General features: G+C 40.9%; 1 protein-coding gene across 1 annotated transcript in view; it reads right to left on the bottom strand.

Annotated features, from left to right (window-relative positions):
* Positions 1–19,450, bottom strand: part of STPG2 (sperm tail PG-rich repeat containing 2) — a 404,829-nt gene that overhangs the window by 311,318 nt on the left and 74,061 nt on the right. Inside the window, exons 7-9 of the mRNA XM_065405786.1 lie at positions 18,721–18,831; positions 9,345–9,504; positions 5,707–5,870 (exon numbers count right to left, since the gene is read on the bottom strand). Of these exons, the coding sequence (XP_065261858.1) occupies positions 5,707–5,870; positions 9,345–9,504; positions 18,721–18,831 (435 nt within the window). The remainder of the gene's footprint in view (positions 1–5,706; positions 5,871–9,344; positions 9,505–18,720; positions 18,832–19,450) is intronic.

Here is a 19,450-nt window from a genome sequence, read left to right as displayed (position 1 = left end):
GCCACATGTATTATTGTAATGTGGGGCTCCATAAGTACAGCAGCTTAATGGTGACATCAATACGACTTAAACACATGCTTAAGCAGGGCCTTAATGCATGCACCTTAGCTGTTCTAATTACAGAACTAAAAAAGCCTACATTATAACAACACTTGTGGAGCTTGTAATGTCCATTTCCACAATAACATGGTTTGTAACATGTAACACTTATAACTGTGGCATGCCTGGGTGCTTATAAACATCACAAGAGTTACAGCACAAAAGTAGCACCACCACAGGAGGAGGAAAGAAAAGATTGAGCAAATAGACTGTTTCCTGAGCCTGCAAACTTGTACTTATAAAATGTACCCAGGGCTACTACAGTAGGGATTACAATGAGAGCATAAAAGGATAAAGGGTACTTTTCAAGATACTGACAGCATCTTTACTCACAGCTACAGGCTTACATTTGTTGTGGGGAAAGTGGAGACAGGTTCAGGACCATGCAGTTTCCTCACCTGCACTCTTCTACTCTCTACCCTATATCCATTCTCTCTCCTCTAGTCCAATGACCCATACACACACAAAGCCCACTCACCCCAGGTTGGGAATCTATTATATAAATTATGCTCCCCACTGGTTTTGTGACACCATATAAGCTCTGCACTTCTTACTCAGTGGAAACCTTTATGTGCTGCCAACTTGGTGTATTTAAAAGCTTTATGCACAAAAAATTAAATGCAGGAAATGGAAGAACAGGAACAGAGGAAACAATAATCATGAGCTACATTACTCCAACTAGAATAATAATTTTTTGACTACTGTAACAACTTTTGTGGCCCACACTGAAAGCTATGGCCTTGAGAACCGATGTAGCATTTTGAAACATTAACTGCAATTTTTGTTCTTTTTCAATCACCATATTTCATTTATTATTTAATGCAGTGAGTTTTTAAGTATATTTTTATATAGGGGTTTACATAGCTAAAGGTATCAATATTTTGTTATTCATCTCTCTTAATCAATCAGTACATGAATGTGGAAAACACTAGCTATTTTTGAGAATGTCTTTTGTTAAAGGTGTAGTAATTGGGGGGCGAGGGGTTAAATTTTGTGTTCCATTAGGTTTTAGTAGCCACTTTTAAAACTGAATAGAGGTGCCATGAAACACTGCTAACCACTGATTTTGGTGCACAGACCTGGCTATATCCCCAAGAAACCTTAGTTTGCTACCCCCACCTCTATGAAGAGACTGTTAGATCTAAATTTTTCTATATTGAGTTCTAATGATAATGTATGTGAACTGTTCAGCTTGCTTGATTAAGACCTAGGGGAATTAAGTTATTTGCATTTGAAAAATACTGGAAAAAACTGTCCTACATCTAACATATTTAGTAATATATATTCTCTTCCTTCCCATATGATAATAATTCTGTTAAAGTAAGCTGTCAGGGAGCAATAATGGGGTCCTTAGGTCAGTGATTCTCAAACTTTTGTACTGGTGACCCCTTTTACACATCAAGCCTCTGTGTGCAACCCCTCCTATAAATTAAAAAAAAAACCTTATAAATTAAAAACACTTTTTTACATATTTAACACCATTATAAATGCTGGAGGGAAAGCAGGTTTTGGGGTGGAGGCTGAGAGCTCACGACCCCCCACGTAATAACCTCGTGGCCCCCTGAGGGGTCCCAACCCCCAGTTTGAGAACCCCTGCCTTAGGTAGTTGTACTTGATATATTTGATAATACAGAACTTGAGAGACAGAGTCACTCCATGAGTGAAATAGGTTCATTGGTTCATTACTTGATCCTGCATGAGAAGCACTTATTTTGTTGTTTATGTTTAGTTTGACTTTTAAGATTTTTAGATCTTTACTTGAATGCTGAAATCTAGGAATACTGTACTTTTCCATTTATAAAAAACCTATTTTAGAACAAAAATTAAGAAAAAACACTTATTGTGCTCTTCATTGTAAAACAAGATTAGAAAATTACTGTAGTTCATCTTTTGTTTACTTGCCTCAGCCTATTTTTATCTGTGAATGCAGTATTGATTATTTATTGTCAGAAAGCAATGCTGAGTACTCTGTAATTCCAGAAACCTAACATAAATTTGCCAACAACTAAGCCATGTGAATTGTTACACTGTTTCATGATTGGTTAATCTAGCTGAAAGCAGTATAATCCTACTGGATGTTTTCTAAGGAGGCTAGAGTCCTCATCGCTTTAACTGGGCATACAGTATATGTCTGTGAAAGATCACAGAGAACCAAACCATGGAGAACTGTATGAGAGCTGGGAGCTCTATTGAGAAAAACTATGTTTTAGATCTAAATTATTTTGATCCTGACCAAGAATTTTGCAAAGAAGAAGAAGAAGAGCATAAATAATGAAAATATTACTAACTGAGGTCTGTGAAATAATGGTTAATGTTAACCAACTCTCAAACACTGTTAGAAAACTTAGCCTAAAAATTACTCTGATATAGAAGAGGCCTGGCAGCAGCCTAACCAATAATACAACCTCAATAGCGGTGCAGAAGGGGCAGAAGCTCCTGTGAATGGTGGGGCAAGGGGATAGAAGGGGGATACTGAGACTCGGAGGCAGCCGGCTCCAGGCTAGAAAGGAGGACTCAGAGTTCCTATCTGCTCCTGGGATCATTACAGCCCTTCCAGGCTCCACTCCCTGTTCTCCAGCCTGACCTCAGGCACTACCACAGCTGCGCCAGCCCCTCTGGATCCTGTTTCCCCCCCCCCCCCCCCTCAGGGGCTTTCATGAATTTATGTAGGCATGGAGCCCCCACAATAGTTCCACTGTGAGGGCACTAGCCCCTCTTGCCCTCTGGTTGCACCACCTGAGAAAACCATATTTGAACTTTGCAGAAAGCGTTACTGTAAGTTAATCAAAAAACTATGAATTATTACAGGGAACCTGTGAAGAAGGCAGAACATTCTTTAGCCTTCACAAAAGTTTAATTTTATTTTATAGAAACCTAACCAGTGCTGGTGCATATTATGCAAATAAGAATTGAAAAGTAAGTGTGGAAGCAGGGGAAAGGGCTGGAAAGAGACCCTGCTGTGGAGCAAAGAACTAGACACTCGTGAAAAATCTTTGTGGGAACAAGATAAAACAAGAACAGATATAAAAAAGGTACAAGGATGGATTGCAACACGAGCGTAAGAAGCACGCAGACCTCTCAAATGCAGGTTTATTCACAAGTGAGCCTGCGCACAGAACTATTTGTGAACCATACTTACTCAGCACAGCTCTCTGTCCTTCTCTAGTGTCTAGACCAAACAAAATTTAATATATCTGCTCAGCCTTTGAGCTAACAAGTGAGGGTTTTTCAGCTGAGGCAGCAAAGGCTCAGATTTTAGATCTATAGGTCCAGGTTTCAATCCCTCTGTCAATACCCCATGCAGGGATGTCAAAGAACATCTCCAAAATAAAAAAAAAGTTGTAGTGGACAGATAATGGCTGGGAGCAACTCACCCATGAGCTAGCAGGTGAAAAGTAAAGTTTGCCTAAATACAAAGTGTTCTTGACTGGACGAACTAAGCCACCCATCCAGGGTATCTTGTGATTAACAATGACCAGGGGGAGAAGAGAGAAAAGTTATCTACTTATTGTTCTACTGAAATTTTGTGTTTGCATGAAATATTTATTTTTATAACTTTTACTGTTGAAGTAACATATGTCAGAAATTGGAAGATCCTGGAAACTGATCCCCATTTAAGATAAGGCCCCTTTAGTCTACTATGCAAAGTGTAAATTTATTTTATTTAAGGCTTCTTTTCTTGCCAGAGTGACGTAAAGGGATTTTAGTTTAAATGACAGTGATGCTCCATGTGATTATCATTGCAGTAATTAAGGGTAATACAATAACAGTGATAATTTATAAAAACAAGTTTTACCTGTACATAAATCCTAAAGTAAAAAATGGTATATCTATCTACGCTTTTGCATAAATGTTGTGTGACTAGAGCACCTGTGGAAAAGTTAACAGTTGATCTATGTGCATTGCCTGTTTGTAATCAATGATTGAAAAGTCTCTTACACAAAACAGCATGAACGTATATATTCCTCAAAAAGAACAGGAGTACTTGTGGCACCTTAGAGACTAACAAATTTTTTGAGCATAAGCTTTCGTGGGCTATAGCCCACTTCATCGGATGCATATAATGTATGCTGTAGCCCACGAAAGCTTATGCTCAAATAAATTTGTTAGTCGCTAAGGTGCCACAAGTACTCCTGTTCTTTTTGCGGATACAGACTAACACGGCTGCTACTCTGAAACCGGTATATATTCCTAAACAGCATATGACTCTGGTGGAAACAATTGCTTGCAGAAATCTTATTTTGCATTACTATCTGTTCAAGTCTTATTAATATTTGAGTCATCTTTGAAAGAACAAAAAGTTAAGTCCATTGTCCAAATGTTGAGTAGGAATATTGTTAACAATTATTAGATATGTGCTGTATTTCCAAATAATAAATCCTAGTGAGAAAGAAACATAGAATTGTTAAATTATTTCAATATCTGATTGTCTGTGTTATTGCATGGCCAAATGGAAATTATCTGGGCAAATCTGTGTTATATGAAGGGATGATATCCTTCATGCCACCTCCACCAATTAAAAATATCACCAAACTTGCCTGTTCTACTTTATGAATATTTATTATTTTAGCTTTGTTAATTAACTGGTGCCCAGCTTGGTTCTAATTGGGAATTTGATAGTAGTCCTTGCTCATTTTAACAATTGTGTGCATATACATGAGGGTAGAATTTGATCCTGAGTGCATTAGTTAGACTATATACCCAGATTAATCAGCATCAGGCCAAACTGCCATACCATGGTGAATATATGGCAGAATATAAAAATATGCCCATGCTACTTAACCTGAACTGAGAAAATTCTGACTCAGTTGATAAAGTTAAGCATTTCAGTAACATACCTACACAGCATTTTTAGAAACAAAGTGGGATCTTGGTGTTCTGATATGCATGTCAAAATGTCTGAAGTGGGTTTTTTTTGTTTGTTTGTTTTTTTATTGTTTTGTTTTTCCCCCTAGCTCACAGTTATTTCGGTAGAGTTGGAGTCCAAGTTCTGGGCAAATATTGAAAAGTTGAAACATGCATATATGGATCTATATTATATAATTATGGGTGTTTATTATTTAGTTCTCTTCTTCACAATGTGTATTGCATTGCAAATTGGGAAACTGGTCAGGATGGGTCAGGTTCTGAGGGGAAGGAATTTTTCCCTAGGTCAGATTGGCAGTGACCTTGGAGCGCGGGGTGGATTGCCTTCCTCTGCAATGTGTGGGTGCAGGTCACTTGCCACACATCTGTGTATATCTTATTTAGTCATTTCCCTGATTGCAGGGACCTCAAGCACTGGTGCATCTTGGTGCCTCCTATTCACTACCCGTGGTACATAATAATCTAATCTCCTGTGTCCCTCGTTTACTTTGGCCTCAGTTCCATTGGGTTTGAATGCAGGTGCTTGGTGGTGTCAATGGCCTGCAACATACAAGAGATCAGACTAGATGTCCTAGTCATAGAGTCAAAGGCCAGAAGGGATAACATTTTTAAGAATATACATTTTATTTCTACAGAATATTCATGAAGCATTTCCAAAATCCTGAGGCATTTTATCCTGACAGATCAAGTCCCCAAGAACCTCTCTTTACCATTTTAAAAAAGTTAATAGCTTCAAGTTACCTGATAATCAGCTGGTCCAGGAGTACAGAAAGCTCCCCTCTTAAAAACATATAGAGGTCGAGGAACTGAAGATCCAAATGCTCCTTTCTTTGTACTCTCCAAGTAAGCTTTTTTAAAATTCTCTCTTTCAATACTATAGTTGAGAATGTTATAGAAAGCTGGACCTGAAAAAGTCACAGTAGAGTTATGAGCCACCATCATAGTTTTGATTTTTTATCATAAATAGTCATTTAGAAATACATTATATTTTAATATTCATTTAAAATTGTTATGTTTTCATACTGTAATGAAATTGTCTCAACCAATGAAAACACAGGGATGACATACATTTGCTGACCCACATCTGTGAAGTTATCTGCCAGTTATATCAATGTATGGACCCTGTGGTCTGAGGGATTTTGATTTGCAAAATGACTAGTTATAGTTCAGTAATATATACAGTAATCACTCTTAAAAGCTTTCCCATTTTGCCTTGGATAACTAAATAACTACCTCAATACTAGTAGTGTTAGTTTAAAGTCCTGTTCAGTCACCCTTACACAGACTGAGTAGCATCTTACTGTGCAAGTAGCCCACTGTCCATGACAGCAGTTACCCAGGACAGACAGCACTGGTATTGCAGTATTGTTGATTTAGTGAAGAATGGCACAGCAGTTTAATAAGTGGGACTACTCAAAGAAAAATGGACTACTCAACATGAGTAAGGGTGGCAGAACAGAACATGGGGTGAAACTCATCCATGGGCAAAGGGCCTGGACAAGGCCTATACACCACTTAAGTCCTCAAAATAGAACATTGCAAAAGGGAGAGTTGTACCCTCAGTAAACACCTAGGGAATGTGACACATACAGGAATGCCATTAGATATTAGAAAACAAAAAATATGTTTAGTTACAGTTAAAGCTGCAGCAGAACACACCCCCTCCACCCAAAACCTTAAAAACGTGGAAATAAGAAGTTAAGGGGAATTACATGTGCATTCCTTTCCATCTTCATACTGCCTACAATGCTATTGATAATGCACTCTAATGCTCCATAAGGCTTTCACTTCCATCTCCAACAGAGTCCAAAATTAATATATATCACAACTTCATCAGATCTGCACTCCGTTTTGCAAAAAAACCCATTTACAGTGACCTCATACACTTATACAATTATATCAACAGACAGCACGTGTGACTGTCACACATTCAGCGTAGTAATCACTCACCTCCCAAAATACTGCACAGTGAGGGGGATAGAAGAAAGAGAGAATGGGGAGAGGAACTATATGTTGGGAAAGTAATATTTTCAAGGGATGCTTTTTCAACACAGTAAGGGGTTTAAGAGACATTGAAGGGTGTTATGTCCATAATGGTGAACTTTAAGTTATTTTCCCTTTTTTTCTCTCTCTCTCACCCTTCTAAAAAGAAAATAATCTAAAACCCATCTGGATGCACACAGAAGGATTCACCAAAGTGTTGGGGAAGAGGGCTGTAAACAAAAGACAGACCCCTAAAGCATCTGTCATCAGTAGATACCATTTGCCCTGAATATGAACTTTGTGATACTTTAATTCAGGGGTCGGCAACCTATGGCACGCATGCCAAACACAGCACGCAAGCTGATTTTGAGTGGCATGCTGCTGCCTGCCGCAGTCCTGGCCCCACCGCTCTCCCCTGCAGGGGCAGGAGGCAGAAGCTTGGTCCTGCAGCAGCCAAGCTTCCCCCCTCCCCCGCTTCTTCCCCCAGCGTGGTGCTTTCCTGCCCCTCCTCCTCTCCTTCCCTGCGCCGATCAGCTGATGGCCCTTCGGAGGGGGAGGGGGACGAGTGGCAGCGTGCTCGCTGCTCCGTAGAGGAGGCAGAGAAGAGGTAGGGACAGGACCTTGGAGAATGGGGTGGAACAGGGCATATCCCTTCCAGCCTCCTGCCATGAGCCGCTCAGGGTAGGGGGCTGGGAGCACCCCAGCCCTCTGCCCTGACCCCAAACCCCCCCACACACCCAGCCTTCTGCCCTGCACCTCCACACACAAACCCAGCCCTCTGTCCTGACCCCTGAACTCCCACCACGCCCCCAGCCTTCTGCCCTGCACCCCACATACACCCAGCCCTCTGTCCTGACCCCTGAACCCCCCCACACACCCAGCCTTCTGTCCTGCACCCCCCACATCCCCCAGCCCTCTGCCCTGACCCCTGAACCCCCCACACACCCAGCCTTCTGCCCTACACCCCCCACACACCCCAGCCCTCTGTCCTGACCCCTGAACCCCTCATACCCCCACTGCCCTCTGCCCTGACCCCTGAACCCCCCCACACACCCAGCCTTCTGCCCTGCACCCCTCACACACACCCAGCCCTCTGCCCTGACCCCTGAACCCCCCACACCCAGCCCTCTGCCCTGCACCACCCACACTCCCCAGCCCTCTGCCCTGACCCCTGAACCCCCCCACACCCAGCCCTCTTCCCTGACCCCTGAACCCCCCCACACCGCCACTGCCCTCTGCCCTGACCCCTGAACCCCCCCACACACCCAGCCTTCTGCCCTGCACCCCCACAGCCCCCATCCCTCTGCCTTGACCCCTGAACCCCCCCACACCCCCAGCCTTCTGCCCTGCACCCCCAGCCCTGACCCCTGAACCCCCCCCACACCCCCAAGCCCTCTGCCCTGACCCCTGAACCCCCCCCCAGGTCTGGGGTCCTGGCTGCCAGCCCCTTGCCAGCCGGCATCCCGGCCGCAGGCCCCGCTCAGCCCACTGCCGGCCTAGGTGAACAGAACCCCAGGCTGGCAGCGGGCTGAGCAGGCTGGCAGTGTAAGATCAGCATTTTAATTTAATTTTAAATGAAGCTTCTTAAACATTTTGAAAACCTTGTTTACTTTACATACAACGATAGTTTATTGTATAATATAGACTTATAGAGAGAGATCTTCTAAAAAATGTTAAAATGTATTACTGGAACACGAAATCTTAAATTAAAGTGAATAAATGAAGACTCGGCACACCACTTCTGAAAGGTTGCCTGCCCCTGCTCTAATTCAAGCATTTCTTCTTCTAGGGCCCTGCAGTAAGAGGGGAGTGCATCACCGGGATAAATAGTTTTACCTGGCTATGTCCTTACCAGGCAGGAAGTAAGGAACAAAAACGTCATTGGCAGTTGTTAAATTACTATATACTATATAATATCAGGCAGAACCACACTCTCCATAGTGCATGCTGGGTATTCTGCTGCTATGAAAAATCTACAGAGTCTACACTTTGCACAAAGAATCCTTATTAAATAACAGCACAAATTAAAAAAAAAAACACTCCCCAGAAATGCAATTCATATTCTGTTTATTTTAGCTAGGATTTCTATAAGATCAGTAAACCCAACAGGTGCAAATAATATTGCCTACATTTATCACTTTGAACTAACAGTATAAAATTACCTGGAAACACCAAGCTAACAAAATCTTGAATGGAAGACTACATTTGTTTCCCTTTGGGCTCCTTCCAGATTTCAGTATAAATAAGAGTGCTGTTTGATATGTGTATTTTGCCCAAATGCCTACTGTATTTTAATAATACTTTTTAAGATTAATTGCTAACTTCCTTGAATATCAATCTGCCTAATATCGGGTCATGTAAACTGAATGCCGACAGTACTTGGATTAATTGCAAACCTGGTGTTTTTTCTAGCCTGGAGTCTTGAGTGAACCGAACTGTAGTTTGACCAAATGGGATCTTTTTCATTCCTGATGTTTTCTTCAAGGATTCAAGAGCTGAGCGTGGTTCATTATATGTACCAGGAGCTGGGGTGATTGATTTCACATGTACAAATCTCTAGAGAGGCACAGGAAAAAATATGCCAATGACAACCTGCAACACATTTAGAAACTATATGGACAGAAAGTGCTCACATCAGTATAGCAACATATAGGATCTCATTTCTTTCTTAATGAAGTGAAGATAATTTATATATAGTAACTAATATCTTGAATATATCTAGACATATATAACCTGATTTTCAAAGAAGGGAACAAGTGCAAATGTCACTTGTATGTTTACCAATATTCAGCTTCTGTATAGCCACAGTCACTTATATATCTGACAGTTTGCACAGATATGTACTCAGTCTGCACATGCACAAATGTTATAGGTCCAGGTAATAACACATGCCCAACTTCGAAAATCAGACTCCTCATATACAACTTTTATTATCATTGTCTGTACAATACATATATACATACACACACACACTAATATGGCTGTACTTGTGTGCGTGTGTATGAAGTAATTCAAATTAGTTATAGATATAGATATAGATATAGATAGATAGATATGTAACTAATTTGAATTACTTCATACACGCACACAAGTATAGATAGATAGATAGATCTAATTTGAATTACTTCATACACGCAAGCACATAAGTACAGCCATATTAGTAGCCAGTAAATACACAACACAAACAGAATGGGGAAGAAGAGGCCAAATTTCTCGGTAAGTACATCATAATAGTCTCATAATCCTATGAGGAGATATTTACTGTCCACAAAGAACATATAGGGGATTACTTTCATGTTCTCATCCAAAACATCTACAGATAGTTGATCATGTGGTGGTCAATTGATTTATCTTGGAGAGATTAAATCAAATTTGATGACTGAGCCAAGGGATTACCCCATTTTTCTCTACACTCCCTCCCAAAAACACCCCAATCAGCTAGCTAACTTGAAATGAAAGTGTGAAGTAAACCTCAATGTGCAGGAATTTAAACATGCAGGGAGGAATTTTCAAAAGGGCCTAAATGACTTAGGGCTTGTCCACATAACAAATTACTACGCTGCAAGTCAGGATGTGAATCTACAGCACTCCAACTTGCCCTGAAGCAATGATACGGGTGGACACTGCTACAGTTCAGTGAAAAGCATGAAGTGCCCTTAGATGCACAAGTCCCACTGAAAGTCAATGTGCTCCTAAGTCACTTATGAGTTTTTGAAAATCCTAACCACAATTCTAACTACTGTAATTAAAATCATAAGGAACAGAAGGTTACTTACCCTGTGCAGTAACAGAGGTTCTTCGAGATGTGTCCCCTTATGGGTGCTCCCCTGTAGGTGCGGTAACACCTCCTGCGTCTGGGATCAGAGATCTTCTGTAGCAATGCCCATTGGGCTGCACATGCGCTCCTCCCCATCTCACACCATGAATGGTGTCTGTATAGCATTGTGCAATCCAACTGCCCTCAGTTCCTTCTCTACCACAGAGTCTATCTTTAAACTCCAAAGCAAAGAGGAGGAGGGGGGTGGTGGAGCACCCATAGGAGCACACATCTTGAAAAACCTCAGTTAGTGCACAGGGTGAGTAGTAATCTTTTTTTCTTCAAGCATGGGTGCTCCACTATAGATGACTGTAGATGAGTGCCCATGGACAGCGAGCAAATGGAATGTGTTCAAGTTCCAGGTGGGGGGTCGCAGTTTGTGTCATTGGTAGCAAAAGAAGAGGAACTCCAAGATCCATTTAGAGAGACATTATTTGGATATGATCTTTGATCTCTCTGCAACGGAGAGGAATAAGTGTGGCGATTGTCTGAAAGATTTGGTTCTGTCAATGTGAAAGGTTAATGCTCATCTGACATCCAATGTGTGCAGCATGGCTTCATGTTGGTTGCCATGTGGCTTCGGGAAGAAAGAAGGAAGGTGGAGAGGTTGCTCTAGGTGAAAAGAGGGATGGCATCTTGGGTAAGAATTTTGAGTGTGGTCATAACATGACCTTGTCTTTGTGAAAGACTGTGTACGGAGGGTATGCCATGAGAGCACCTATCTCTCCTACCTCTCAGGCGGATGTGATGGTGATGAGAAATGCTGTCTTCATGGATAGGTGGGTGTAGGAGCACGTTGCCATGAGCTCAACTGGAGGGCCTGTGAGACAGTGCAGAACTAGGTTGGTATCCCAGGGTGGGGGTCACATATTTGAAGGTAAAGGTTCTGAAGGCCCTTGAAGAATCTTTTTGTGATGAGGGGGGATAAATATGGAATGACCTTCTATCTTGGGGTGGATTTCTTGTTCAATGACAGGTGATCTAGAGACTGAAGAAGACAGAGATCGTCTTTGTGTCTGCTTCTGCTCCGTGGGCGATTTGGGAAAGTTCACCCTATATGTAGCCCCTGGGTCCCAATAGGGCCAATATGGAAGAACTGGCATGTGAGGTTGCATCCATGGGGGTCCATATCAGGTACCTGGTTCAGTTCTGGTCACTGGGTATCGGAGATGAGAGGATGGTTCTCTGTGTGTGTCTGCTCTTGATATGATGGAGGACTGCGTGCAGTGGAGTACTCCTCTCCTTCCTCCTCTTCTTCCTCACTCAAGAACGTCCTCAGTTTGGAAGTAGAGTGCTGTTGTGTCTCTGGAGAGTAGGCATGAGGTGCAGGGAACTCACTGTGGAGAAGTGGCGACTCTGGCGTATCAGAGACTATGAGTCTCTGGGCTATCTGAATGCCTGTGGTACCAGCAGGAGCATCATCAGCACCAGTGGTGGTGTAGTGGTTGAGGGCATAGCCAGTGCCGACGGGTGAATGCATTCCCTTGAGTGGCCAGTAGCTGCTGCCAAGGGCTTACTTGGTGCTGAGATCTTGCTCAGTGCTGGATGTTTAGTCAGTGCCAAAGCACTCAGGATTATTTTTGTTGAGGTGGTCAGTGCCAATTTTGAAAGTTTTACACTGTCTTTTGCAGTGCCATGAGACAGTATTTCCGCCTGTAGTCCCGCTCTTTTAGGGTCCTTGGACCTGTCTTTTGTGCCAGTACTAGAGATGCCTGGATAGTTGCGAGAGCCAAGTCTCATCCCTGAGGACATTGGGGCTACAGACCTCTCCAGGGATGCTTTTTTCTGAGGTGGCTCCTTAAAGAGTGAGCTAGTGGCCCTTTTCTTTTCATCTCAGTGTAAAAGTGTGGATTTTCTCTTGGTAGTGCATGGCGAGTGAGGGTCGGCTGATGACTGTGCCAATGGTAAGCGCCACATAGGCGAGATATCAGGGCCAAGGTCTGAGGCTGGTCACACAGAGCTCTCCATGAGTAGAAGTTTTAGCCTCAGTTCACGGTTCTTTCTTTACCAGGCTTTCAAGTTGAGGAATTGGGTACACTTCTGAGAGACATGTCCCTCACTGAAGCAGCATATGCACCGTGAGTGACCATCGGTCATGGGGATGGCCTCACGGCAAAAGAGGAGATCCAGGCATAACCCGAGCAGGGAGAGTTTCCCAATCAGGAAGAGCATAGAAAAAAGGAAATCTACTCTACGCTAAAGAGTAATAGGGAGAAAAAGGCAACGGGGTTTTTGTTTTTTAGGGGGAAGAAAATTAAAGGAAACGGCTGGTATCTACAATTAACTATAATGGAAACACTACTATTACTAAAGGCTAGGGATGGTTGAAGGACTCTGCTCAGGATTCCGTCGCAGATCAAATGTGGTTGAGAAGGAAGTGAAGACATTTGGACCACACAGCACTCTATAGATGCCACTCATGGCACAAGATAGGGAGAAGCGCATGTGCAGCCCAACAGGCACTGCTACTTAAGATCTCCCAGGCACAGGAGGCACTATCACGCCGACAGTGGAGCACCCACAGGGACACTACTCGAAGAACAACAAATGTTCAACCAGGGGTTCCTAAAGTTAGGCACCCAAATCCATATTTTGTCATCTAAATAAAAAACTGACCTACTTTTCAGAGCACTTTTCACCATTGCAAACCACTGACTTATTGAGGAGCTAATTGTGCTCAACACCTCTGAAAATCAGGCAGTCTCTTTAGGTGCCTAAATATGGTTTGGCACCTAAATTTAGGCATCAAAGATATTTTATTTATACCAAGAATTTTGGTATAAGCACACCACTGAAAAATTATCTCTAAAATATACAAAATATTAGAAACAGAGGCGTAGCGAGCGCCCTCCATACCCTCCGACCGGAGGGGGCCCCGCAAGGAAGGGGGCCCCTAAAAGTGGCAAAAAAAATGTAAGGTATAACTAGGTAAGTGACATTTATTGACGCTATTGCACAATCCATGTCGGTTTTACTGACAAAACCGTGAAGTTATTATGATATATCATAATGCTATTGGCTACATCAGTTGTCTGTCGGTCAGTTTCGAATTTTAGTTGGACCCATTCAAAGAATGTATATATGCGTTCATAATGGCGGTCGGCGGATAAATGTTATTAATTTAGTTGTTTAATTTTTTATCGTTTGAAACGATTCGTTTCCAACGCAGAAGCGTGCTTTGTGATGTCTAAGAGAACGTATAAGAGCGGAGCTAGTAAACGAAAGGCAGCAAAAGATGCCGAGAAGGAACTTGAGAAAATTCCAAAGTTGTCAACGTATTTTGCGCTGCAATCCAACGTACAGGTACAGGCACATGAAACGGACAGCGCTAGCAGTGACGAATCGTATCCAGAAGTATCCAGAAGTGCTTCAAGTGAGGTCGAAGGTGAAGCCAGTTGTTCTACCAAACAAACTGTGACAGATATTCCAGCTGCTGCCGGGAAAGAAGTATCTGAATCTGAACCACTGACTGATGATCCAGGAGATTGGCCGTCTATAATATCGGACAGGCAAGTGTGTGACATTGTTGCACGTGGCCCACCGCAGCAGAATGAAAGTTACGAATTTCCATTTAACGAGGAAAGATGGAGGTTCACAAGTACTCATTTCTATCGAACCATGGCAAATGGCGAGAAAATAAGACGTTCATGGTTAATGTACTCAGTTCAGAAAGATGCCATTTTTTGTTTTTGTTGTAAATTATTTGGCACTGGCGACATACCGCTACGTCGTGGAACATCTGCTTGGAAAGCACTGTCAAAAAGACTTCAGCAGCATGAAACAGGCAAAGGTCATCAAGACTGTATGGTGAAATGGTTTGACCTTCGGTCAGGCAGAGTAAACCGTACATCTATTGACCAACTCGAATTGCAGGCTTTTCTGAAAGAAAGAGATTTCTGGAGAAATGTTGTCAAACGCATGGTTGATGTCGTTATTTTCTTGTCCAAAAGAAACTTGGCATTTCGAGGAAGTAATGAAAAGCTCGGCGATCCTTCGAATGGCAACTTTTTGGGACTGTTTGAATTGCTTGCAAAGTATGATACTGTCCTCAGTGAACTTTTACAGAGGATTAAGAAGGCAGAGACACATGTTCAGTACCTCAGTCCACAGATCCAAAACGAGCTGATTCAACTTGTTGCCAGTAACATTCAAGAGGCCAACATAGCGCAGCTTAAAAAAGCAAAATATTATTCAGTTATTTTGGACTGCACTCCCGCGTGTCACATGAAGAACAGATGTCTGTGGTGTTACGCTTTGTTGAATGCAACGGTGAAGATGGTGTCAATATTCGTGAAACGTTTGTTGGTTTTCTTAATGTTCATGATACAACTGGCGAGGGCTTATTGGAAGTGTTTCTTGAAAAGGTAAACAACTTAGGAATAGACATTGCTGACATGAGAGGCCAAGCTTATGATAACGGCGCAAATATGAGAGGAAAGAATAAAGGAGTTCAAGCCCGCATGCTAGAAATAAATGACCGTGCCTTGTATGTACCATGTGGAGCTCACACTTGGAATCTTGTGATCTCAGACGCGGCAAAGTCATCGAAATATGCTGTTGACTTTTTCGGTCTGATTAACAGAATATACGTTATCTTTTCCTCTTCACCTTCACGTTGGGATATACATCAAGAACATATGCCAATATCTGTTAAAGGGTTATCGGACACTCGTTGGGAGTCGAGAATTGATGCTGTGAAGCCATTGCATTATCACCTTGAAGAATTGTGCAATGCTTTGTCATCTTTGCGAGAATATGCGCTCGAAAAGAAAGATGGCAATACAGCAACAGAAGCCGGTGCGCTTTTAGACCATGTTACTACGTGGCCTTTTGTTCTGACTGTGTACACGTGGTACGATATACTATTTCACGTCAATAAAACCAGCAAATTAATTCAGTCACCAGATGTGTCAATTGACGTACTGCAGGCAGAAGTCGGTGCTACAAAGAAGTTTTTGGAAGACTATCGAAATACAGGATATATCTCTGTGGTCACAAATGCACGTGAAATAGCAGAGCATATGGGTATTGAGCAGGTGTTTCCAGAAACCAGGGTGCGACGTAAGAAGAGAATGTTTGATTACGAATGTGCTGATGATTCGAGTCGTCTTTCTGCCGAAGAAAAATTCAAATCGCAGTTCTTTCTTGTTCTCACTGATCAGGCCATATCTTCTGTTTCGTCGCGATTTGACCAACTCGTGGAGTGGTATAAGTTGTTTGGATTTCTGTACAACGCTAACAGCCTGAAGCAGTGTCACAGAGAAAATGAACTGGAGAATCACAGCAAAAATTTTGAAAGAAAAATGGGAGACATTGATGCCAACGAACTCATAATGGAATTGAATCGTTTTATTTATGTCATCGAGAAAGAGAGAGGACTTGTCACAGCAAACAATTTTTTAACGTACATATACAAGAACAGCCTTCAGGAGATATATCCGAATCTTTGCATTTGCATCAGAATTCTTCTGACCACACCAGTTACTGTCGCTGGTGCTGAAAGGAGCTTCAGCAGAATGAAACTGATCAAGAATATCCTGCGCTCAACCATGACAGGTGACATGCTTTCTGCGCTTGCAGTTATCTCAATCGAAAACAAGATTGCCAGATCTCTGGACTATGACGCATTGATTAACCAATTTGCGGAGAACAAGGCTCGAAAGAAGTGCTTTGCGTAAATACGGAATACATGTACACTGTAGGCCTATGTATACATAATATGAACCCTATATATTGTATAAAATAAATACCGCATTCCAGTTTCTGCATTGTAAGGGGCCCCGCCCGGACACATGTTCGGAGGGGGCCACGTTCTTTGTTGCTACGACCCTGATTAGAATTGTTCCTCTTGTAATAGCAAATGTTTAACAATCTTCAAAAAATAAACATGCAGAACTATACAAGATTATTTTCTATATGTTTTTAATAAATGTACTTTCTAGTTCATATATTTGATGGAACACAAAAAATGAAACAGGAAAACTGAATAAAGTTATACTTACTTATAAAGGTTCTGAAGACACACACCCCTTGAATCTTTGCTCTCATTTAGCAATGATTTTTACGTACGTTCTTGATGCATTTGCATAACTTTATATTTTACAGATTACAATAAATATAGTAAACCACATGCAGAAAAATCCTTAATATATATGAATTTTCAGAAAAGGAAAAGCCACTCTGATAGCCTGCTGAATTAAAGTCACTCTAGCAGCCTTCCTAAAAGAACTTCCATGAAGTTGTTTAAACTAAATGGATGGAGAGTTTATTTAGATTCCTCTGTCTTTTGGGACACATGACAACATTTTTGGTGAGTAAAAATAAAAATTAGATGTATGCCATGCATGGAACAGACCAACTGTGGCTTGCATAAGATGTTGTTTGAGGAAGGAAGTAAATATGAATGGAAGGAGAAGATAGTGAATGAAAGGGATGACAGGAAAAGAGAAGGAAAGGAAATTAAAAAAAAAAACATGACCATACATTAAATATGATAAAAAAAATCATCAAAAGATATAGTCTGCAAATTCGAAGTGTAACTCTATATCAAAGTTTCACTCTTACAATTTATGATGTCACCAGAACCTCTCAATGAAAGCAGAGTGTCATAATTCATAGCTACCTCATTTATTCTCAGTACAGTGTAATAATCTTTCTTTTCCTCAGCAATTGACAGCTGAGGGTTTGTGGGATGGGTGGTAGATTGTGATTTAAGAGCTTACTCAGTCAGTTATTCAGCAGAGGTCTTTTGCAGACTGTACGTTTTGTATTAGCTCTGAGTTTTCCCTTAAATTTTAAGAGTCATATTCCAAAGATCTGAAATGTAGTAGATGACCACATAGTCATGAAATATAGCCCCTGATGTGCTAGTAGCTGTGAACTCTTAATTAGCAGTGGGATTATGGTTATATTCAATTATTCTACATATATTCTTTATACATCGAGTAAAGAGGCAGCTGTGAATAGAAGGATTATTATAACTCCATCAAGGGATTTTGGTGATATCATAAAGTATGGAAACAAATAGTCTTTGTAGTTGCTAGAACACTGAGATGGCATCAGATCCTTGTTTCATAAATTGGCTGTTTGTTATTTTGTATTGCAGGTGGTGCTCATAGCCTGTGGCTGCCTTAGGATTCCTACTCTACAAGGCCTTTTCCAGTTTTTAAAAACGTTTTCGAAGTTCCATTTCTGGTGCTGAAAATGTCCAGGTTTAGTTTCTGCTCAAAAATAAATATTGTGGAAAGTCTAAGCAAGAACTCTTCAGCTATTTTAGAGAATGAAGAGAGTGAAAATATTTACCATTATAAAAAAAAAATCTGCAACTATTTTTAACATCTCAGAAGGAAGGGATGGAAACTTCAGATTTGGCACAGATATGTCAGATTATACATGTACCTTTCAATAGGTCTGTGAAAACACATTTGAATTTCGCAGTTAGAAGAATTTTTAAAAACAATCTTTGTACATGTGCACTGATTTTACATAGCCACAAGAAATTTTCATTCACCACCTCCCAGTGTTCTATTCACATAGGACAAACCTGATTAACGGGTGTAATTTGAAAGGTATTTACTGTCTGTGAAAGTGCAGATGGAGCCTCATCCATATTTTATTTGGAAATGTGTAAAAAATAAAGTGGGTTCATGTATGCCTGTGTTTATTTTTATATATATGCATACATTATACACTCATACACATCCCTAAATATATATGCATATCTATCTATATCATAGATATGTATACTCACACACATACAATTCTACATATCTTTTTATACATATATATACATACGCACACACATCAAAATACAACACAGAGAAAGAAAAAATCATTTACTAATCATGGCTCACAGTACAATTATAATCTCTTGCGGATTATGCAGCTATTTACTTTTTCATGCAACTTTGACCAAGAAAGTACAGAAGAAAGAAAAATATGCTACTGCCACTTACTTTGGACTGTGAAAGAAAAGGAGCACGTGGAACTTCATTTCCATTTTGTGATATATTCTCCACCTTCTGAAACTGACTTTTTATTTCATATTGTCCAGGTCCTGGAACACCCTGAAGAACATCAAAAGAGAAACACTTAACATCCATTAGAGAAGTGCCCACAAGTACACTTAAGGCCAGGGGACAACTAGTTAAATATCTGAACCAAACTCACTGGGTTAAAAGTGACCACTCTCTATGAAATTATGGACACTTCATTAAAAGACAAACCTAAAGCAACTGTTAAACAGCTAATAAAGAAAACAAGTAAAAATCTTGTGACAGAGTTTCCAAGATCTCAAAAAAAGATCCCCTGCAACTTTGCTGCCCTCTACTGACAGAGCTCAGTACTTCATCCACAAGCAGTACACAGCATATTTAAATAATTTAGAAAATGTAAAATATTTAGTATTTTGTGATTTTATTCTTTTTCCATTTAGAGGGATTTTTCTGGCATATTTATGAATCAAAGTTTTCTTTGTAAAGTTTTTTTTTCCCATTTCATTGTTTAATTTAACTATTTGACACTTAATATAATCTGTTTAAGAAAAGAAAATATTGCTCTTTTTGCACAAGATGCATGTACTTAATGAGTGTATGCTAGATGTAGGTAGTCCTTTTAGTGACCAATTACTAATGATTCATTGTCTAGCTCTATGCGTGTCTTCCATTTTACAATATAGAAAATACT

The sequence above is a fragment of the Emys orbicularis genome, chromosome 5 (assembly GCF_028017835.1).
Source record: "Emys orbicularis isolate rEmyOrb1 chromosome 5, rEmyOrb1.hap1, whole genome shotgun sequence".
NCBI lineage: Eukaryota > Metazoa > Chordata > Testudines > Emydidae > Emys > Emys orbicularis.
The sequence above is the reverse complement of the archived record's forward strand: the minus strand, read 5'-3'. Positions and strand labels throughout refer to the sequence as shown.